Here is a 17,850-nt window from a genome sequence, read left to right as displayed (position 1 = left end):
TCAGCCAGTTTCCACCTTGCAACCTGGAATGCACAGGACAAAAGTGACATTCGATATAGCCTAGTTCTTTTGTTGTACATTGACATTGGTTGTTAAAACATACCGAGTCCTGGACATTCAGGAGACGCAACCTGCTTCATGATAGTACAACACATTCACTTTTTTACAGCGTTAGAAGTGACATTTATTTAGCTAATTTCTGGCCCATTTTTGTCTACTCAAACATTTAAGTTTGATTCAACCTAAAGAAAAAATTAATTGTATTTCAATTTAAGTTAGTTTCAAATCTTTCAGTTTTGTTGATACAAAAAAGTCCTTGTATATTTTTAATAGGAAGTCTTAAATGTTTCTCTTAAAATTAAAGCTTCTTTAATGATTCTTTGCACCCATGTTCAATAATAAAGTTAGTTTTTCTTATCAAATTATTTCATGGATATCTTCATGGTTTTATTTTATTTTATATTATGTGTGGATTCCTTTGTCCCAGTTTACATTTTCACATCAACTCACCTGATTACTGTTAGGTTACATACAACAACAACAAAAACAGGCATTTAACCCTTTAAATTTAAGTTTGAATGGTTAAAACAAGAAACCAAAACGATGTGGGTCACTGAAACTTTAACTATGCAAACAATATGCAAAAGTGAGATAAGACCAAAGTTAGCAAAGACTTCTTATTCAACTGGTCTGAATGTTTCTTTCACTGTGTACTTGTCTGTGTGTGCACAGCACAAGCTGTCCACTCTCTGATAATGCCACAAAGGGGATTTCTATGTTTGTAGATTTCTTAGTATGCAAGTTCCCACCCTGCTCAGAGTGTCTGCTCTCTCTTTTTGGAAGCCGCACGTGGGATGCAGCCAGCTGTTCTATTCTCTTCTCTGAACCCTGTCTGCTTGTCCTACACTGCAGGCCTGCACGCCATCAGATAACACCCTGCACGCCGTACGAAATCTTCTGAGGCACTCTGTGCTAACAATACACTGCAGACATTTACATGTGAAAACACTGGGCCTTATCTTAAGTTCAGTGAAGGTTTAGGACAAGAGGACTCAACTTGATTGTGTGAGCATGCAGATCTGTAACAGGTAGGTCTCTACTGGTGGATGAAGGCTGCAATGAGGCTGTCAGCTCAACAAAGAAGCACTGAAACTATATAGTATTCCCAAACTTCCCACTCCAAAAGCTTGATGAATAATGGTGATATGTGGAGTCTTGCTGCCACCCACTGGACAAGATATGAAATCACTGTTACTGAGAGCTTTTGGCTCTGTTCGAAAAGCATTTTGTGCAGTATAGTGTCTACAATTTTTTATGCTATACAAATGCTATACATTTTGCAGTATGCAATGATTCATATTCGAAATTTTCAGTGTGCTGGACTATTTTTTGATTCAACGTGATGTTTTATTAACAAAATTCAGGAGGAGCATGATCAGATAATTAACATGGGAGGAGCTCATTCAGTTAGTCAACTCAATTCAGGATCAGGAGGTATATATACATATACAGCAGACTTTTCCAGCATCCCACCACCAGCCCATCTCCTCACTTATATTCCTATCCCAACCTGGGATGGGGGAGTACGGGGCAAAAAAAACAGCACGCCAAATACACATAACCTTTACTCTATTTAATTATATTTAAAGGTAAAGCGGAGGATGTTTTACTTCCTGGTGGGTAGTCTAAACTATTGGTCCTCCTAATTGTCAATCATTCTGGTGAATCAATCAAACTTTTCAAAAAGTGGAGAGGGCGGGTCTTATCTAAAATTTGGAAAGATCCTCCGCTATACCTTTAAGTGTGAAATTGAGAAATGCAAGTTATCAGTACAATCTATTTAGTCATGGATATCAGATTAATTTTTTTATTTTTTTTATTTTACTTTAACATTTTATTTAGAGATATTTACTTTATTGGCATTGAAAATATTTATTGGTTTTTATTGATAAATGTTTATTGATATGTTATTCCCAATAGCCATCAATTATTCCCCAACATAGCTAAACCTTATAGTCAATTATTGGTGGCAAATAGTTTTCAAAGATGCTATAATATTTGCATACAATGGCAGATTATACATATGATATTATTATATTGCAGAAGCTTAATTATTTTGTACAAACCCACATAAATAAAAAGCAAAAGTGAAGTTATTTGATCAGCATTTAATTTTATTTCATGTCATAACTGAGAACAATGTTACTTACACCAGGACTTTAAATCTTTCAAAGAGTGAAAATGTGCTTTGGTTTTCATAAACAAGTTGCAAATACTTTAGTATCATTATTTTTGCACAAAGTACTTGACATTTTTTAAAAGCATTTGAAAACCACATCAAAACCATACACGTACACACAATCCTGTACTGCTAATGGAAAGAGCTGCCAAACCTTCTGAAGGCATATTGTGTCAGTTATAGTGAATATAGAAACATGTCTAAATCAAAAGAGCTGCAAAAAACATTTGGTTAATGGTGCTTTATGGTTCAAAAAGTTCATTGGGATGTGTCCCTAAAATGTTCCCTGAGGTTTGCAGAGGATGCAAATGAAAGTCTTGTCACAGTTTTGAAGTTCAGTTTCAAGCCCCATTATGTAATAAAAAGTTCCTGAATATTCTAGAATTATATTGATTTACAGACAATGTCAAATAATCGAGAGAGAGAGAGAGCGCGAGAGCGAGAGAGAAACTGAACAAAGAGTGCCTGTAATGGCAATTCAGCAAATTAAATAATTTGACTAGTTGATCTATTATTTAAAGTACCCTTGTTGATATTACCAGAACAGGCAACTAACTACAAAACAACCTCGGAATTAGGTATCGTTTAAAAAGCCCTCCAGCATTATACAACCCAACCAGAGGTAGTTTAAAAGAAACAAGGTTTATAACAAACAAGATATTAATCCGCAAGAAAATCATTTCATATCTGAACAAGTAAAAGTTTCAGTAATGTATCAACTGATAACAATAACATGTCATTTACATTAAGATACCCAAAGATATTTACAGTAGGTTTTGATTTTAAGCTTTTGGTCTCATTTCAACACTAAATGCAAGAATGCAATCTGCTAAACCTAACATTTTTAAAATCATAAGAACAATGCACATGCCACAAGAAAATATGGACAACATGCTGTATACATTAAGCCATTGGTTGAAGCATTGGAAAATAATAATAATAATAATAACAACAACAATAATAAATCCCAAAGGAAAACCCCTGAAAAAAAAAATGAAAAGAAAAAGATTTATAATATAAACCTGAATTGAAAGAAGCATAAATTAGACTTAAATATTTAGCAAGAATATAGATTTGGTTATATAGTTTTACAGTATTTCTTCAGCATTTCAACATTCAATATTTCTTTGGAACTGTACATCAAAACACCCTAATTGCTCAAGCAATATGACTTCACAAGCTCAGATAGCAACCCTACAGTGAAGTATTACCTGACCCCCTGAAAAGTGTACATTAAAACAGGCAGTGTGTTTTCCCCTGTTCTGGATCAGATGTCAGTTTAAGCTCATTAATTAAACTAGACAGAGTGACTGTATTATGGAAGACAGCATGTAGGTTTTCTTATCCAACATGTAGTCTTAATCTCATACAGGCTAATCAGAGGGTTTGGTTTAATCTGAGGTAGCAAGTTTGTGTATTCAAGTAAACAACCAGATAGCTTTATTATAGCGGTCAGTTTCTGAAGCCTAAACTATATCACGATTCCTAATTACATTCGAGAGGTATAGCAAGTCACTGCTGTAAAATAACTGGTATCACCAGGAACATTCAGTTGTTTCAGTTCGGAGAGAATCACTAGCAATTTGAGGTAATTTTCGTTTTAATAGATCAAACTACATCACTAAGTGGATAAACTTGATATTTGTTTAGCTACACACTAACAATAACAATAAACAATTCATGCACAAGAAGAAAATTTATAGAAATTCATAGAAAGAGGTATAACAGCAGGTATTGGCTGAAGTTGGCATTTTTATACTGATCAGGAAATGGCATCGCCATTCTTCAACGAAGATCAAGATAATTCTATGTAGCATTCTAGAGGATTTGCGAGCAAAATTGGACTCTAGATTATCTAAAAAAAAAAAGTGAACTGTAGAGAACCCTTACGGAACCCAAGATTAGACAACAATGGTTTTCTTTTTGAGAGTAGAAAAATAAAATGCTCCAAATAATCCTCTAGATGTATTCATTTGCAGCAAGAGTATTCTAGAATTTGTGGATGAAAACGAACCCTAGATTAGCTCAAAAAGGAAATCAGTGTAGAGAAGAGTTAAAGGATTCTTTTATAGAATCCTAAAGGACTCGAGATCCGTACTGAATACTAGATTAGCTCAAAAGGTAACCTAAATGAATCTTCATATAGGGTTGTAGAGGATTTGTGGCCAAACCTGATCCCTAGAATAGGCTACAGAGGTTTCCTTAGGGTTCCGTTCGGCCAAATCTACCAAGAGCGTTCTTGATCAGGGGTGCCGAACAAACTCCTGGAGGGCCACAGTTTTGCACCCCTGCTCTAGATCGGGCTCTCTCAAATCCGGCTCTGCAGAAGTTTAGCTCCATCCCTAATCGAACACACCTGAACCCGATTATCAATAGATTGGGTTGAAATGCCCTCCAGGTTGGCTACTCCTAAGCCTCATCAGACTGTCAGTCCAAATCAGATTTTTGTGCATATCCGACTGAGTCTGATCATATTTTTCTGATCATAAAGCAGATGTGAACGGGGAAAAAAGCTACATTCATATGTGGTTTGAAATCCTATTTAAATTGCATTTCTTCGTTTATGTCACTTTCTAAGGCCACGTAAAACGTAAACAAGTCAGACGTTAACAAACATGCTGAAAGTCGCTGCAGAAACAAGGTTGTGTTGTTGCAAAGTGTCCTATGTTTCTGCCGCTACTTCAGTTGTAGTAGTCCAGCGCGGTGGCTACACATTGTCAAGTTGTAAATAAGACAACATCTGTATTGCAAAACCCTCCACGATGCTGCTGTTTTTTGGCGTATGCCTACTAACGCAACGTCATTGCCATATATGCAGATATTCCGGAAAAAGAAAGAGCACCACGGGACACACAAATCAGGTACGAATAGTTACGATACACAGTATGGACAGTCAATAATATAGATCAGATTCCAATCGGATGCACAAATAATCGGATTTGGACTGACCGTGTGAACATAGCCCTACTCTAGATCTTCAGAGGTATAATTTGAGCTAAAAGAATATTTGGAGAATTTAAGAATTTGTGGCTGAAACTGAACGCTAAATTAGATCAAAAAGTAAACGTTGCCAAAAACGTACCCTAGATTGGACTACGGAGGTTTCCTTTTTGAGATAGAGGACTCTTTTTAGAATTCCAGAAGATTTGTGGATACAGCTAAAACTGTGAAGAATATCTAGATGAATCTTTGTAGTGTTCTGGAGAACTTGTGGGAGAACTGAGCCCTAGTTAAAAGAACCTAAACCAAACCACTAATGAGAACTGTTGGTATCTGCATTATCCAAGTTTAGGGCTCTTTGACCTGTTCTAAGATGCTGAGGTATGCATCCGCATGTGACTAATGAGGTTTCTTTGTTGCGTAAACTTCCCACCACAGACCTGGCACTCATACGGTTTCTCCCCTGAATGGACACGCATGTGCTCAGTGAGACGGTACTGCCTGGTGAAGCGCATACCACACTCCTCACACGCAAACGGCTTTAGACCGAGGTGGCTGCGCATGTGGCGGGTCATAGTGCCGCGCTGTGTGAACATCTTGCCGCAAATGTTGCAGGGGAATGGGCGCAAGGTGTCAACATCTTTGAGGGACTTTCGCGGACTTTGCTCCAGGCTTTCAGCAGCTTCTTGTGAGACTCTGGTGATTCCAGCATCTCCATCACGTTCCTCTTCCTCCTCATCCTCAACCTTCACATCCAGGTCTCCATCCAAATGACTTTCCACATGGGACTTGAGACTCTCGGAGGAGGGAAAACCCTTTTCACATGGTATACAAACGTAAGGGTTGTCCCCTTCAGCTTCTTTGAGAAAGGTCTCCTTTTGATATACAAAATTGGTGCTGCCATTGTTTGGTTTTTGGCCATCAGTTTCGTCTGTTTTGCCTCCAATTCCTTTCTCTTTCTTTACAGACAACTGTAAAGTGAAAGTCTGATTCTGGCTTAGTTGACTTCCAACCCTGCTAAGAGGAATGTAACCACTGACCTTGGATTTTCTTCGGGATCCCTCCCTTTTTTTTTCCTGAGCTCCATCCAAAGGAATTATCCACTTCTCTTTCTTTGGAACACACTTCCCATTTATTCCTAGCTGCATATTGCTGGAGATGGTTCTAGAAAGAAAAAACGTATCATTCGTCTCAGACTTTACATTCTTCTTAGTCAAATCCAACCCCAAGTCCTGCTTTTTCCTACATTTACTTTCAGCATTTTGCCTTTTTTTGGGAGGAGTCATACACGTTTCAGTGTCTGATGAGTGGTCTTCATACAGGCGAAATAAAGATTTGGAGCTCCCACATGCTACGCTATTGAGGGATCCATTTTGGTTAATCTTAGTGGAGCACAGGTTTGCGAGGTCATTGAGCTGGAGAAAGTTAGCTGTGGTGAGCAGAGAGCTCAAATCCAGAGCCTCAAAAGTCTCATCTGACAATTTTCCGGTGTAAATGAAATCCAGAATTTGCTGGAAAACAGCTGGATCCACCATATCAGGGTCAAGGTGGATGAGGTTATCATGAAGGACAAGGGACTTGAAGTAGTGGCTGGTGGCGGCGAGGACACTTTTGTGAGCTCGGAAGAGTGTATTCTCAACCATGATGATGACATCGCACAGGAAGCCCTTTGAGCGTTGTTGATTGAGCTGGAGAAGCAGTTGACTGGCGTAGTTGGGGAGCTCCATCGCCTACCCTTGATGTTTTGCATTGGTGTCACTGTAAGAAAGGATGACCAAATGTTATTTTGGTGTGACACAGACTCTCACGGATAATCAATAACATCTGCTTTGCCTTAATAGGTGCTCTATGAAGGATTTTCAGAAAAAATAAAGTATAGACTCGTACAAAAATAATGCCTCAGGCTCTCAATTATTACTTATGGTCCACTAGAAGTGTGTGGTGGTGTTTGTGTCAGCAGAAAAATTGTCCTGTGCCTGAAATTTCTAAATTTCTTCTTGAATTCCTGTGCTCAGGACATTTCTGGACGACAATCTTTGGCCAGTGGGTGTGTAGCCCCAGCCAATCACAAAACACTGTGCAGGTGTGGGCGGGGCTTTAACGTTGGTGTCTGAAGCTCGGGAAGCTCTGATAAGTTGTCACGTCTTGACACAAAAAAAATCTGCTAATGTTGTTATTGCCTGTTCTGTAACTTGAGTCAGATTATTAGGCGTTGTAATTATGATTTTATGACAATATTTATTAGCGAGCTAGAGAAGGTGGCTAAAACTCGCTCACAAATTACAGCCAGTCATCTAAATATTAGCATAACTATTCTTTCATTTACAAATTATTTATGCATGAAAAAAAAAAATATATATATTGTAGAATAGCTCATCTTCCCTGCAGGTAATCTCTCTTGAGTTGGTTGAGCTGCGTGTGCAACTGATATATCAGGGGAGAGGGCTTGTATGGGATGAAATGAATTTAGTCTCAAATGATTAACACAGTAAAACATTTATCAAGTTCATGGATAATTGTGCATGCATATCCACAACCAAATGCCTTTCAACTTGCGTGTGCAAAATACAGAATTAAATGTATCAGAATTTGTGCGTGCTACTAGAAAGATGTGCATTTGTGGATCAGGTGACAAGCGTGCATTCATTGACTCGTTTAACGTAATGGATTAAGAATAAAGGCTAACATTAAAAGACCAAACTGGGCAAGACTATAGGCCTACCTTATTAATAAAGCATACATTGTACAGGCAAGCAGATTAAATCAGATTATGAACAACACGCAAGGATAGGCATTTCTCTCCCGTAGAAAACCATTATAAAAACGCTTAACATGCTTTATAGTTGCATGTTCAATAAGGTGTACAGGCTAGTGAGTTTTAGTATATCCCCATCTTACTGCAATAAGGCACATTAAGCGTTTTCTTTATAATAGGGTCTATGGGAGTAAAACTAACTATATAGGCCTATAGACAAGAGCCTATAGAATATGTATGCGTTGCGGCAAGTTTCACATTAAGGGCATTTTTATCCCGTAGAGCCTGTTAAAGAAAACGCTTAACGTGATATTTTCCAGTTGCGTTTAACTTTGCATTTGTAGGGGAAAGCAACCGGGAGCGCAGTAAAGTAAGTTTTAGGTTTGACATTCACCTGTAGTCAGTCAGTCTTTCCAATAGGAACCTACTATAAGCTTTGAAATTTGAAAATGTTTGTTTTTAAAAGTTAAGTCATTTTAATTCATATAATTATATGTTTTAAAGCAGTTTAATTGGCAGGCGTGCGTTATGGCGTCAAAGCATTGTCATGTATAAATATGCAGCTATAACGTTCGTAGGTCATTTTGAATGAATATTTCATGTCGATATACAATGGTTGCATATTGTTCAAACTAATCCTGCTATTGATATTTTTGTAAGACTGCCGACTCTATAGAACAGGGAAATATATAGCAAGGGAAAACGAATGTCCGGCAAATATCGACTTTTAACAAACAGACATTTTCAAATTCCAAAGTTTGTATACTATGTATAGCTTAATATAGCATACTATGTGCAGTCAGATAAAAATAAGCCTAGAATATGAACGATTTTATAATGGTTTTCTATGGGAGAGAAATATGAATCTGATTTAATCTGCTTGCCTGTACAAAGTATGCTTTATTAATAAGGTAGGCCTATAGTCTTGCCGAGTTTGGTCTTTTAATGTTAGTCTTTTGTCTTAATCCATTACGTAAAGCGTTTTCATTATAGCAAGGAAACATTCGATGTAAAACTTTGTGTGTTTTGAGTTCATATTTTTCTGCTAGTCTGTACAAGGTAAGCTAAGTTAAGTTTTATTAATAAATTGTGTACTACATTTGGTGCTTCAATATCACTTTCTTAAACCACATTAAGCATCTTACATGGGGAAGAACGCTTGATTGTCTGTTTTAGCAGGCTACTGCCATCTAGTGGTAGCAGCTTTTCTCAGACAGCTGTGTGTGGATCATGAATCACCTGATCCACAAATGCACATCTTTGTTGCATGTGCAAATTATAATACACTAATAAAAAAGAAAACATTTGTTTTCACAAAAATGTCTCTATTTGTACAAATTGCTACACATTTATTTAATTCTGAATTTTGCACACACAAGTTGAAAGACATTTGGTTGTGGATAATAAAACATATCTGCAACATTTATCAAGTTCATGGATAATTGTGCATGCATGTGTTAATCATTTTGAGACCAAATTCATCCCATAGGGCTTCCGCCCGTGTGGAGCAGTCAGGGGTTCATTCTTTGTACCTCGATTAATACATTTGAGATGATTTGCCAGAAAAAAATCTGTATTATACATTTTTAAGGCCAGACAAGTAGTTTATTGAGGGTTGATTTGTAAAGAAGAACTATACGCCTGCGCACATATATTCAAACGCGCATACATTTGGGCTGAACACATCTGCGTTGAATATTGTTGTTGAATATTAAATGTTCACAGTAAAGGGCAGATATATCGATTCTCGAAACCAAGATCAGCAACCTGTTGTGTCTTTATTATGATAGACTACACAACATTATAATATTATTTGTAAATTTATATTTACAATATAAATATATATTACAATATGGTTCATTAGGGTACTCTTGTAAGAAAGTAGCAGTGGCTGGGACCGACTTTAACTATCACCTCCGCTTAAAAAGATGCAATCTAATCCTGTCATGAAATAAGCCAGCTCTCGAGCAGGTTTGAGCTTATGGACCTGTTGCTATGCCAGCAACTCTAGGATGAGCTTCGAAGAACCGAACAATTCTGGATCATGTCAAATCGGCAACAATGAAACCCAGCTGCTAATTGAGTAATCCACGTACAAAGAATGGACCCCAAGTTTCACTGTTATGTTTAAAAACAGTAACTGAAAATCCTGCATAGTGCACCATTAACTTAAAAAAGAAAAAAAAAAAGAAAAGGGGGACGACAGGCGGATGATAAAATGCTTAGATTACTTTTTTTTAATGCAAATTCACTCCACCATACTATGCAGTTATAAATAAAGTCATTCAATAAGTCACCTTCATTTATATAGCACTTTTAACAATATGGATTGTTTCAAAGCAGCTTTACAGAGATAATAGGAAATTAAAGTAACAGATTGTTTAGGCTTTACAGCAGCTCTAGAATAAAGTTATTGTCCGGCTACAGTTAGTTTTGATTGATTCACTTCCGTTGCGAAGATCATTAGTTATTAACTTAGGGGCTGCTTCCACGACGCGTTTGGTCTATAGGTATGCACATTTGAATATATATGTGCGCAGGCGTTTCTTTACACATTGACATCGCCAAATTACTTGTCCGGCCAGAATAATGCAGAATTTTTTGTCGTTAAGTAATTGTCTATCTATGTTATAAATAATTAAAGAGTACAAATATTGTGACTCTGCAAGTCAGCTGAGCTCAAGGTGTCCACCCACTTTTTCAGTGCCCTTGGTCCTAGTATTTTACACATTAAAAAAAATTACAATAAAACCAGACTCGGGGCTTAAAACAATCTTTGATTTAAAGCAACAACAACAACAAAAAAAAGGATTAGAAACTGGAAAGGTTCAAGAATATGTCCTTCGCAATGTAATGGAAGTTGGGTTGGAAAATGGAAAAATACCGGTATATTATATTTCAAATGGTACAATAATGATTTTGCTCATTTCAGTACCAGATATGGTAATGCTTCCATGTGAATTTGTGTAAGCGCTGTCAAGTGTTACTATTTACAATGTGTATTCGCAGCGTTACGCATTGTAGCCCATCACAGACATATTTTCTGTGTAAAATATAGCCTACTTGTTTCTCTACTGTTCTTAATGCAATTGTTTTAATTCAGTTTTTTTTTTTTTTTTTTGGCTGCTAGTTTTTGGCTGCAAATCTTCCATTTATGTCTAAAATATTAGAAAAAGTGGTGTCCGCTCAACTGGGCTCTTTCTTGCAACAAAATGATATCTATGAAAAGTTTCAGTCTGGATTCAGACCGCATCATAGCACTGAAACTGCGCTCGTTAAAATCACAAATGATTTACTTTTAGCTTCTGACCAAGGCTGTATCTCAATACTAGTTTTACTTGATCTTAGTGCTGAGTTCGATACTATAGATCACACAATACTCTTAGATCGACTACAAAATTATACTGGTGTTCAAGGACAAGCACTAAGCTGGTTCAAATCATACCTATCTGACCGCTACCATTTTGTCTATTTAAATGGAGAAAAATCGATCATGCCGCAGGGATCTGTGTTAGGCCCTCTGTTATTTTCAATATATATGATGCCACTTGGAAATATTATAAGGAAACATGGAATTAGTTTCCATTGTTATGCTGATGACACTCAAATATATATTTCATCAAGGCCGGATGAAAACGCTAAATTTTCCAAATTGACAGAGTGTGTTAAAGATATAAAAGATTGGATGACGCGTAATTTTCTATTATTAAATCCAGACAAGACAGAGGTAATACTTATCGGTTCAAAAAACCGCCCACAAAACCTCGCACAATACAACTTTAACATCATAGGATGTCCTGTTACTTTATCCGCTACAGTAAAAGACCTGGGTGTTATACTCGATTGCAACCTGTCTTTTGAAAATCATATTTCATATGTTACAAAAACAGCCTTTTTCCACCTTAGAAACATTGCTAAGCTACGTAATATGCTATCAGTTTCTGATGCAGAAAAGTTAGTTCATGCATTCATGACCTCGAGACTGGATTACTGTAATGCTTTATTAGCTGGTTGTCCTGCATCCTCAATAAACAAGCTACAGTTCGTCCAAAATGCCGCCGCTAGAGTTCTTACGAGATCAAGAAAATATGATCATATAACACCGATTTTATCATCACTGCATTGGTTACCTATAAAGTTCCGTATTAATTACAAGGTATTGCTACTGACTTATAAAGCCCTAAACGGCTTAGCTCCAGTCTATTTAACGGATCTTCTATCGCCCTATAATCCATCGCGCTCTTTAAGATCACTAAATTCAAGGCTTTTGGTCATACCTAGGATATTCAGAACCACCAAAGGAGGGAGAGCATTTTCACATTTGGCTCCAAAACTCTGGAATAGTCTTCCTGATACTGTTCGTTGCTCAGACTCGCTCTCCCAGTTTAAAACTAGATTAAAGTCGCATCTCTTCAGCCAGGCATTCATATAATCCCACAGTTCAAACTACAATCCGGCCTCTAGCTCATAAATGCCAGAGGAGAACTGGCCCCCGACTGAGCCTGGGTTCTCCCAAGGTTTTTTTTCTCCATTAGGTCACCTGATGGAGTTTTAGGACATCATTAGGTCACTTGATGGAGTTTTTCGGTTCCTTGCCACTGTTGCCTTTGGCTTGCTCAGTTGGGGATATTTTGGGGATATTTAATTTAATTTCATCAATCAATAAATTCCTCTTGAAACAAACTTTGTTGTATTATTTAAATTTAATACTGTGAAGCTGCTTTGATACAATCTGTATTGTGAAAAGCGCTATACAAATAAACTTGACTTGACTACTATGACTACTAGTCACCTATGGTATAAATGTAGTATCGATACAGAGGTATTAAATCCTGCTAATAAGTCGCTTTGGATAAAATCGTCTGCTAAATGGTTAAATGTAAATGCTATCATACTGAAGCCAAAATTGTGATATCGAACCAACCCTAACTTGAAGTAGCGACAGATCAAAAAATGAAAATTGTTCACAATAAAATTAAGATGCATTTAGAAAAAAAAGGGGAAAAAAATCATTTCACGCTAATTTTAAATTCTTTCATGATACAAACTACACCCATGAATAATTGGGGATGACATAAATGAACCAAAAATAATGGTGCAATAGAAAATTATTGATGTTAAGTAACTAATTTTAAACAAAGGTTGACTGCAAAATAGTGTGACCAACTATGATCGATTACAATGCTTCATGGGAGTTTGCCAACAATTAATCTACTGAAAAACAAAACGAAAAACAAATGTGATTTGTACTGTTGTCACTCAGTTGTGGTCATGAAGTGTTTTGAAGGCATTAAGATAGAGAAAAGAAAAATATATATACACATTAATGTCTCTTACCAAAAACACCCATGATACAGTTTTTGCCATAACAGTCACTCAAGCTATTGTTACTAAAATTAAACAGTGGTAACTTTAGTCAAGACAGTCCACAAAAAAGGTTAACAATGAAAAACAAAAAAGAAATGTATAAAGCTTACTCTATTTGAAGAAATACAATTATTGTGACTTTTACAGTACATAAACACTGCACAAACTACAGCATTTTAGCAGAAGCTTTGTTCATTTTCAAAGGGATATTGGCATAATAGTCATCATGGTCATAATTAAAGTAACGTTATATTAAGAGTCATTGCCGTTTTTGAGCCAGGTATGGTGTTGTATTGATCCACAAACAATAATCTAACATTTAAACACTACGGGCGTCCAAACGCGCATGTGCTAATTAAGTGGGGCTGGTCTTTGATTAAAATTGCGAAACTACGCGTTTTAAATCGAGTTTTGGTTTCATTTCAAAATTTTATTTAAAAAAAACCCCATCAACATATAACTTACTCGTCGAAAACAGCACGCCCGTGAATAACACGCCCGAGCTCGTTAAAGCACACGGTGGGTCCTAGGTAAAAAATACACGTATCTGTTTCTTAATAAATGCGGAACTGCGGATACCAATCCTTTACAGACGTGCTTACGTGCGTATATGACAAAATAATTATTTTATAATCTCTGCCACGCTTGAATAGTATGGATGACAGTATAGATGTTAACAATGAGACAAACACTGAACAATTTTTAAGCTCGTTTAAAGTAAAAAAACAAAACAGGAAATGATACCTTGCAAGGCTGCTGTGGGCTAGGTAAGCGGATCGCGCTGTGCATTTAATGCCGTTTGTGTTTTAATAATCAATATTAGTTCGTAAGTTCAACACAACGCGTCTGTTTACATCATATATATGCGAAAACAAATATATATTTATTTTCAAATACCTTTTAAACAAGGGCAGGGGTCCTTACTTCTCCCGTCGTCATCAAAACGCCATCTTAGGAGCTTGTGACGTAGGCAGTTTGACCCCTGACCCAGTTCAGATCAGTCTCACCCCCCTACCTGTCCTTCTGGAGGCATTACCATAGTATTACCTCAGGTTATTCTCTCCGAGTGACACATAAGGCTAATTGTAATAGCCTACTATAAATACCTGAGCCTGATGAGTGATAATAAATAGTTGATTAAAATAAATGTATAATTATTATACTAATTGGAATACAATATAAAATATGTTTAAGTATAAAGAATATTCTAAAACAACATATTCTAAAATGACAAAATACTGAAATGAAAGAAAAAACGATAAAAATACATTTATTGAGTGCACCTAACTGGTTGTACAATGGCTTTGCCATAAATGATACATAATGACTGCTTAATAAAATGATTTTTACTATATTATTCAAAAGCATTATCAGATATATTATCAATTTAATAACTAAAAACACTCACTTCACAAATTTCATTGTAACAATTGGACATACAAAAGTGGCGAGCCACAAATTTAAACAAGTTAGTCATGAGGTAACTTTAATATTGTCTTTTGTATGAAGATCTGGTCTGATAGTTGTCAAGGTTGTTAAGGAAGAGAAGCTTATAGAACTGTGGCTTCCTGGAATGCTTCAATCCATCTATGAGAGAGAGAAAAAAATATATAATATGATTATATTTAAATGTAATATTAGTATGTAATTATTACTACAGGTGTACCTTCATATTTTACATTTTTTATATCAATACATTTACCTTTCAAAGATCTGTCTGTCACTTGCTCTGAAAATGTAGTAGAGCATGTCTTTGTGATAAAGTTTAAAATGCAATGAAGATTCTGATTTCTCTGTTCGGAGAGAGAATCCGAGAAGGGGTAGACTTTCCAAAGCTGCTACATCCTGTATGGATACAACAATTAAAATAATATATAAAGGCTAAATAAATAACAAAAATTTACATTTTTGTAAATTTTGTAAAAAAAATTGTAAAAATTTCAAACTGAAAATATTTATAATACAGTGTATAAAATACATTTATCAAGCACAATGAACTGGTAACAGTGGATTCATTAGCTGATTAAATACAATAAAGTGTGGTCATAAAGTGAAAATATAGCAGCATAACACAATTTTTACTACATCATGCAAAAACAATCAGATAAATTAAGGAAAAGCTCTGAATAACTACAAAACATTCACTTCACAATATGTAAAAGAGAAAACAAAAAAAGCAGTTTATATTGGTGGACATGCTGTGTACTGTACAAAATAAGGAAAAACTTAATTTTCCTTAATCTTTTGATGAGAAAAAAGTGAATTGAAACTAAGCCGAAAAAACTGCTCGCTCGTTTGCTGGAAGTTTGATGACAGAAACCACACATTAACACATGCTTGGCCAGATTTACACATCAATTACTATTTGTGTGCTCAGAAACTTGACCCACCAAGTCACTTGACAGTGGATAGATACTATCATTCCAAAACACCAGAAGCACAAGAAATATGAGTAGCATTTATCATTTCAGTCTGTTTCAGACTCTGATTTTTCAGATTTATTTTCTTATTACACCTTCTTGGTATTATTGTGCTTAATTCACCTGTGCATGCCATGCCAAATTCCAAACGTTTGTCTTAGTAGCCTAGTCTTTCATCAAAATAGTTTTATCTCACACCATCTAATCCTTTATCTCAAGGTTTCTGGTTGACTTGTCATGTTTACAATTTTTTTACTTGCTGGGATTTGCAGCAAACTGTCTAATTTATTTCATGAATAGAGATCTCCAAATTAAATATACATAGAGTCATGGTCAGAATTATTGTCACCCTTGGTAAATATGATCAAAGAATGATGTGAAAATAAATCTGCATTGTTTAACCTTTGATCTTAAAAAAATTTTTAAATCACAAAAATATAACATTTCATTGAAGTAAAACAAATGAAAGTGGGGGGAACCCACATTATCAAATAATGTTTTTTCTCTAACACACGTTGGGGTTAAATATCTTAATAGAAGTATATTCACAAATATAATATTTAAAATTTTTAGCACACTAACTAGGAGCATGAAATTATCAAAAAAATAGTTCTGATGTGTAGCAAAAGATTGTTGGGATTCACAATATATAAAGTGGCTTCCATAACTACTGTATCCAAAGCACAAGAAGCTCATTTAGTCTATTCCAAAGGCCATATTAACAAAATATAGACTTCTGGTAATCCACATTTTGGTCTCATAAGGCCAAATACATCATTTTGGATCTAGCAGCACCCAAAATAAATGGCATAGCAAGGGGGAGGAGTACATACTCCAGGAGTTAAACATTAGATGTGAAAATTTGTCGTGAATTTGGACACTCAATGCCAAGAAGGGTCAGAGCAGTATCCTTATATTTTTGGAAGATGTACTAGAATATTGCTTGTTGTTTCTTGGATTTAATCAAGGGTGTACTCAATTTTGCAACCATTAATTTAAGCAAATTTGGCCATTTTACTTATTTTACAGATATTGATGACCTTTTTCTCTGTTTTTATTAAGTATAGCCTAGTACATTTAATATAATTTTTTATCTTTAAATGAACTGTAATAGTCATCATTAATAAATATATTAATACAAATATCGGTAACACTACAAAATAAAATCAGTTAATGCATTAACTAACATTAATAACAATGAGTAATACATTTGCTACAGTATTTCTTCATCTTTCTTAACATATAACAATAGTTTATAAAAATACAACTGTTCATCGTTTGTTCATGTTAGTTCACAGTGCATTAACTAATGTTAACAAATAAAACTTTTTATTTTATTAATGTATTAGTAAATGTTGAAATTAACATTGATTAATAAATGCTGTAGAAGTATATTTTTAATTCTTAGTCCATGTGTTAAGTGTTATCAAAATATATTTTTATGCACAGAGGTCGTGTACTCATTTATGCTGAGTTTTTCATTATATTAAAATTTCTGAATTTATATAATCTTACCTCACTGGCAGCATATGTGTACAGAACTTTGTTCATGATGACAAACCAGAACCGTTTCCACGGTTTCCTGTTGGCTTTCCTGTTGGAGAGGTCCAAGTAGCCGCTCATCGAGGACCCATCTGTGTTAGCTGAAACCTAAAATAATAATAAAAACATTATTGTTATCAAACAGTTGTGCTGGTTAATATTTTTGTGGAAACCTTCATTTTTTTATGATTCAAAAGCATTCATTTGAAAATCGTTTGTAACATTATAAATGCATTTATTGTCACTTTTGATTAATTTAATGCATCCTTGCTGAATAAAAGTATCAATTTCTCATCTTCAAAAAAAAAAAAAAAATATCCAAACGTTTGAACGATATGTATGAAATTAACTCATAAATGTAACTCATACTAGTCAGATTTATAGTCAGTTTTACAGTTTGCACAGGTGTTTTTAATCAGTCAGGCCAAAAACAAAAAACTAATCTCTGGATTTGCCAAAGTTTGTTCATTTATTACTTTGTCTTATTTTCTCATCCATGATTTTTCTGCCTACCTTGCCGCAAACATTTCAAAAGGGTTTTCAGATTTCACAATTTTCTTTTCTTTTTTTTTCTTTTTTTAATTGGC

General features: G+C 35.4%; 2 protein-coding genes across 2 annotated transcripts in view; both read right to left on the bottom strand.

The window, feature by feature from the left end:
* Window positions 1-2,153: 2,153 nt before the first annotated feature.
* On the bottom strand, window positions 2,154-14,332 carry LOC309491632 (hypermethylated in cancer 2 protein-like). The gene is made up of 2 exons (XM_082190686.1): window positions 14,199-14,332; window positions 2,154-6,937 (listed from the first exon to the last, which is right to left on the bottom strand). The coding sequence occupies exon 2, from the start codon at window positions 6,904-6,906 to the stop codon at window positions 5,548-5,550; it is 1,359 nt and encodes a 452-aa protein (XP_082046812.1). The 5' UTR covers window positions 6,907-6,937; window positions 14,199-14,332; the 3' UTR covers window positions 2,154-5,547.
* Window positions 14,333-14,555: 223 nt separating this feature from the next.
* LOC309491631 (FYVE, RhoGEF and PH domain-containing protein 6-like) overlaps window positions 14,556-17,850 on the bottom strand; it is a 33,466-nt gene continuing 30,171 nt past the window's right edge. The window contains exons 18-20 of the mRNA XM_082190685.1: window positions 17,237-17,371; window positions 15,004-15,146; window positions 14,556-14,888 (exon numbers count right to left, since the gene is read on the bottom strand). Coding sequence (XP_082046811.1) covers window positions 14,852-14,888; window positions 15,004-15,146; window positions 17,237-17,371 — 315 coding nt within the window. The 3' untranslated portion in view covers window positions 14,556-14,851. The remainder of the gene's footprint in view (window positions 14,889-15,003; window positions 15,147-17,236; window positions 17,372-17,850) is intronic.

This window comes from Leuciscus leuciscus, assembly GCF_965113295.1.
Source record: "Leuciscus leuciscus genome assembly, contig: HAP1_SCAFFOLD_392, whole genome shotgun sequence".
Classification (NCBI taxonomy): domain Eukaryota; kingdom Metazoa; phylum Chordata; class Actinopteri; order Cypriniformes; family Leuciscidae; genus Leuciscus; species Leuciscus leuciscus.
Note: the sequence above shows the minus strand (reverse complement) of the source record. Positions and strands in the feature narration are given on the sequence as shown.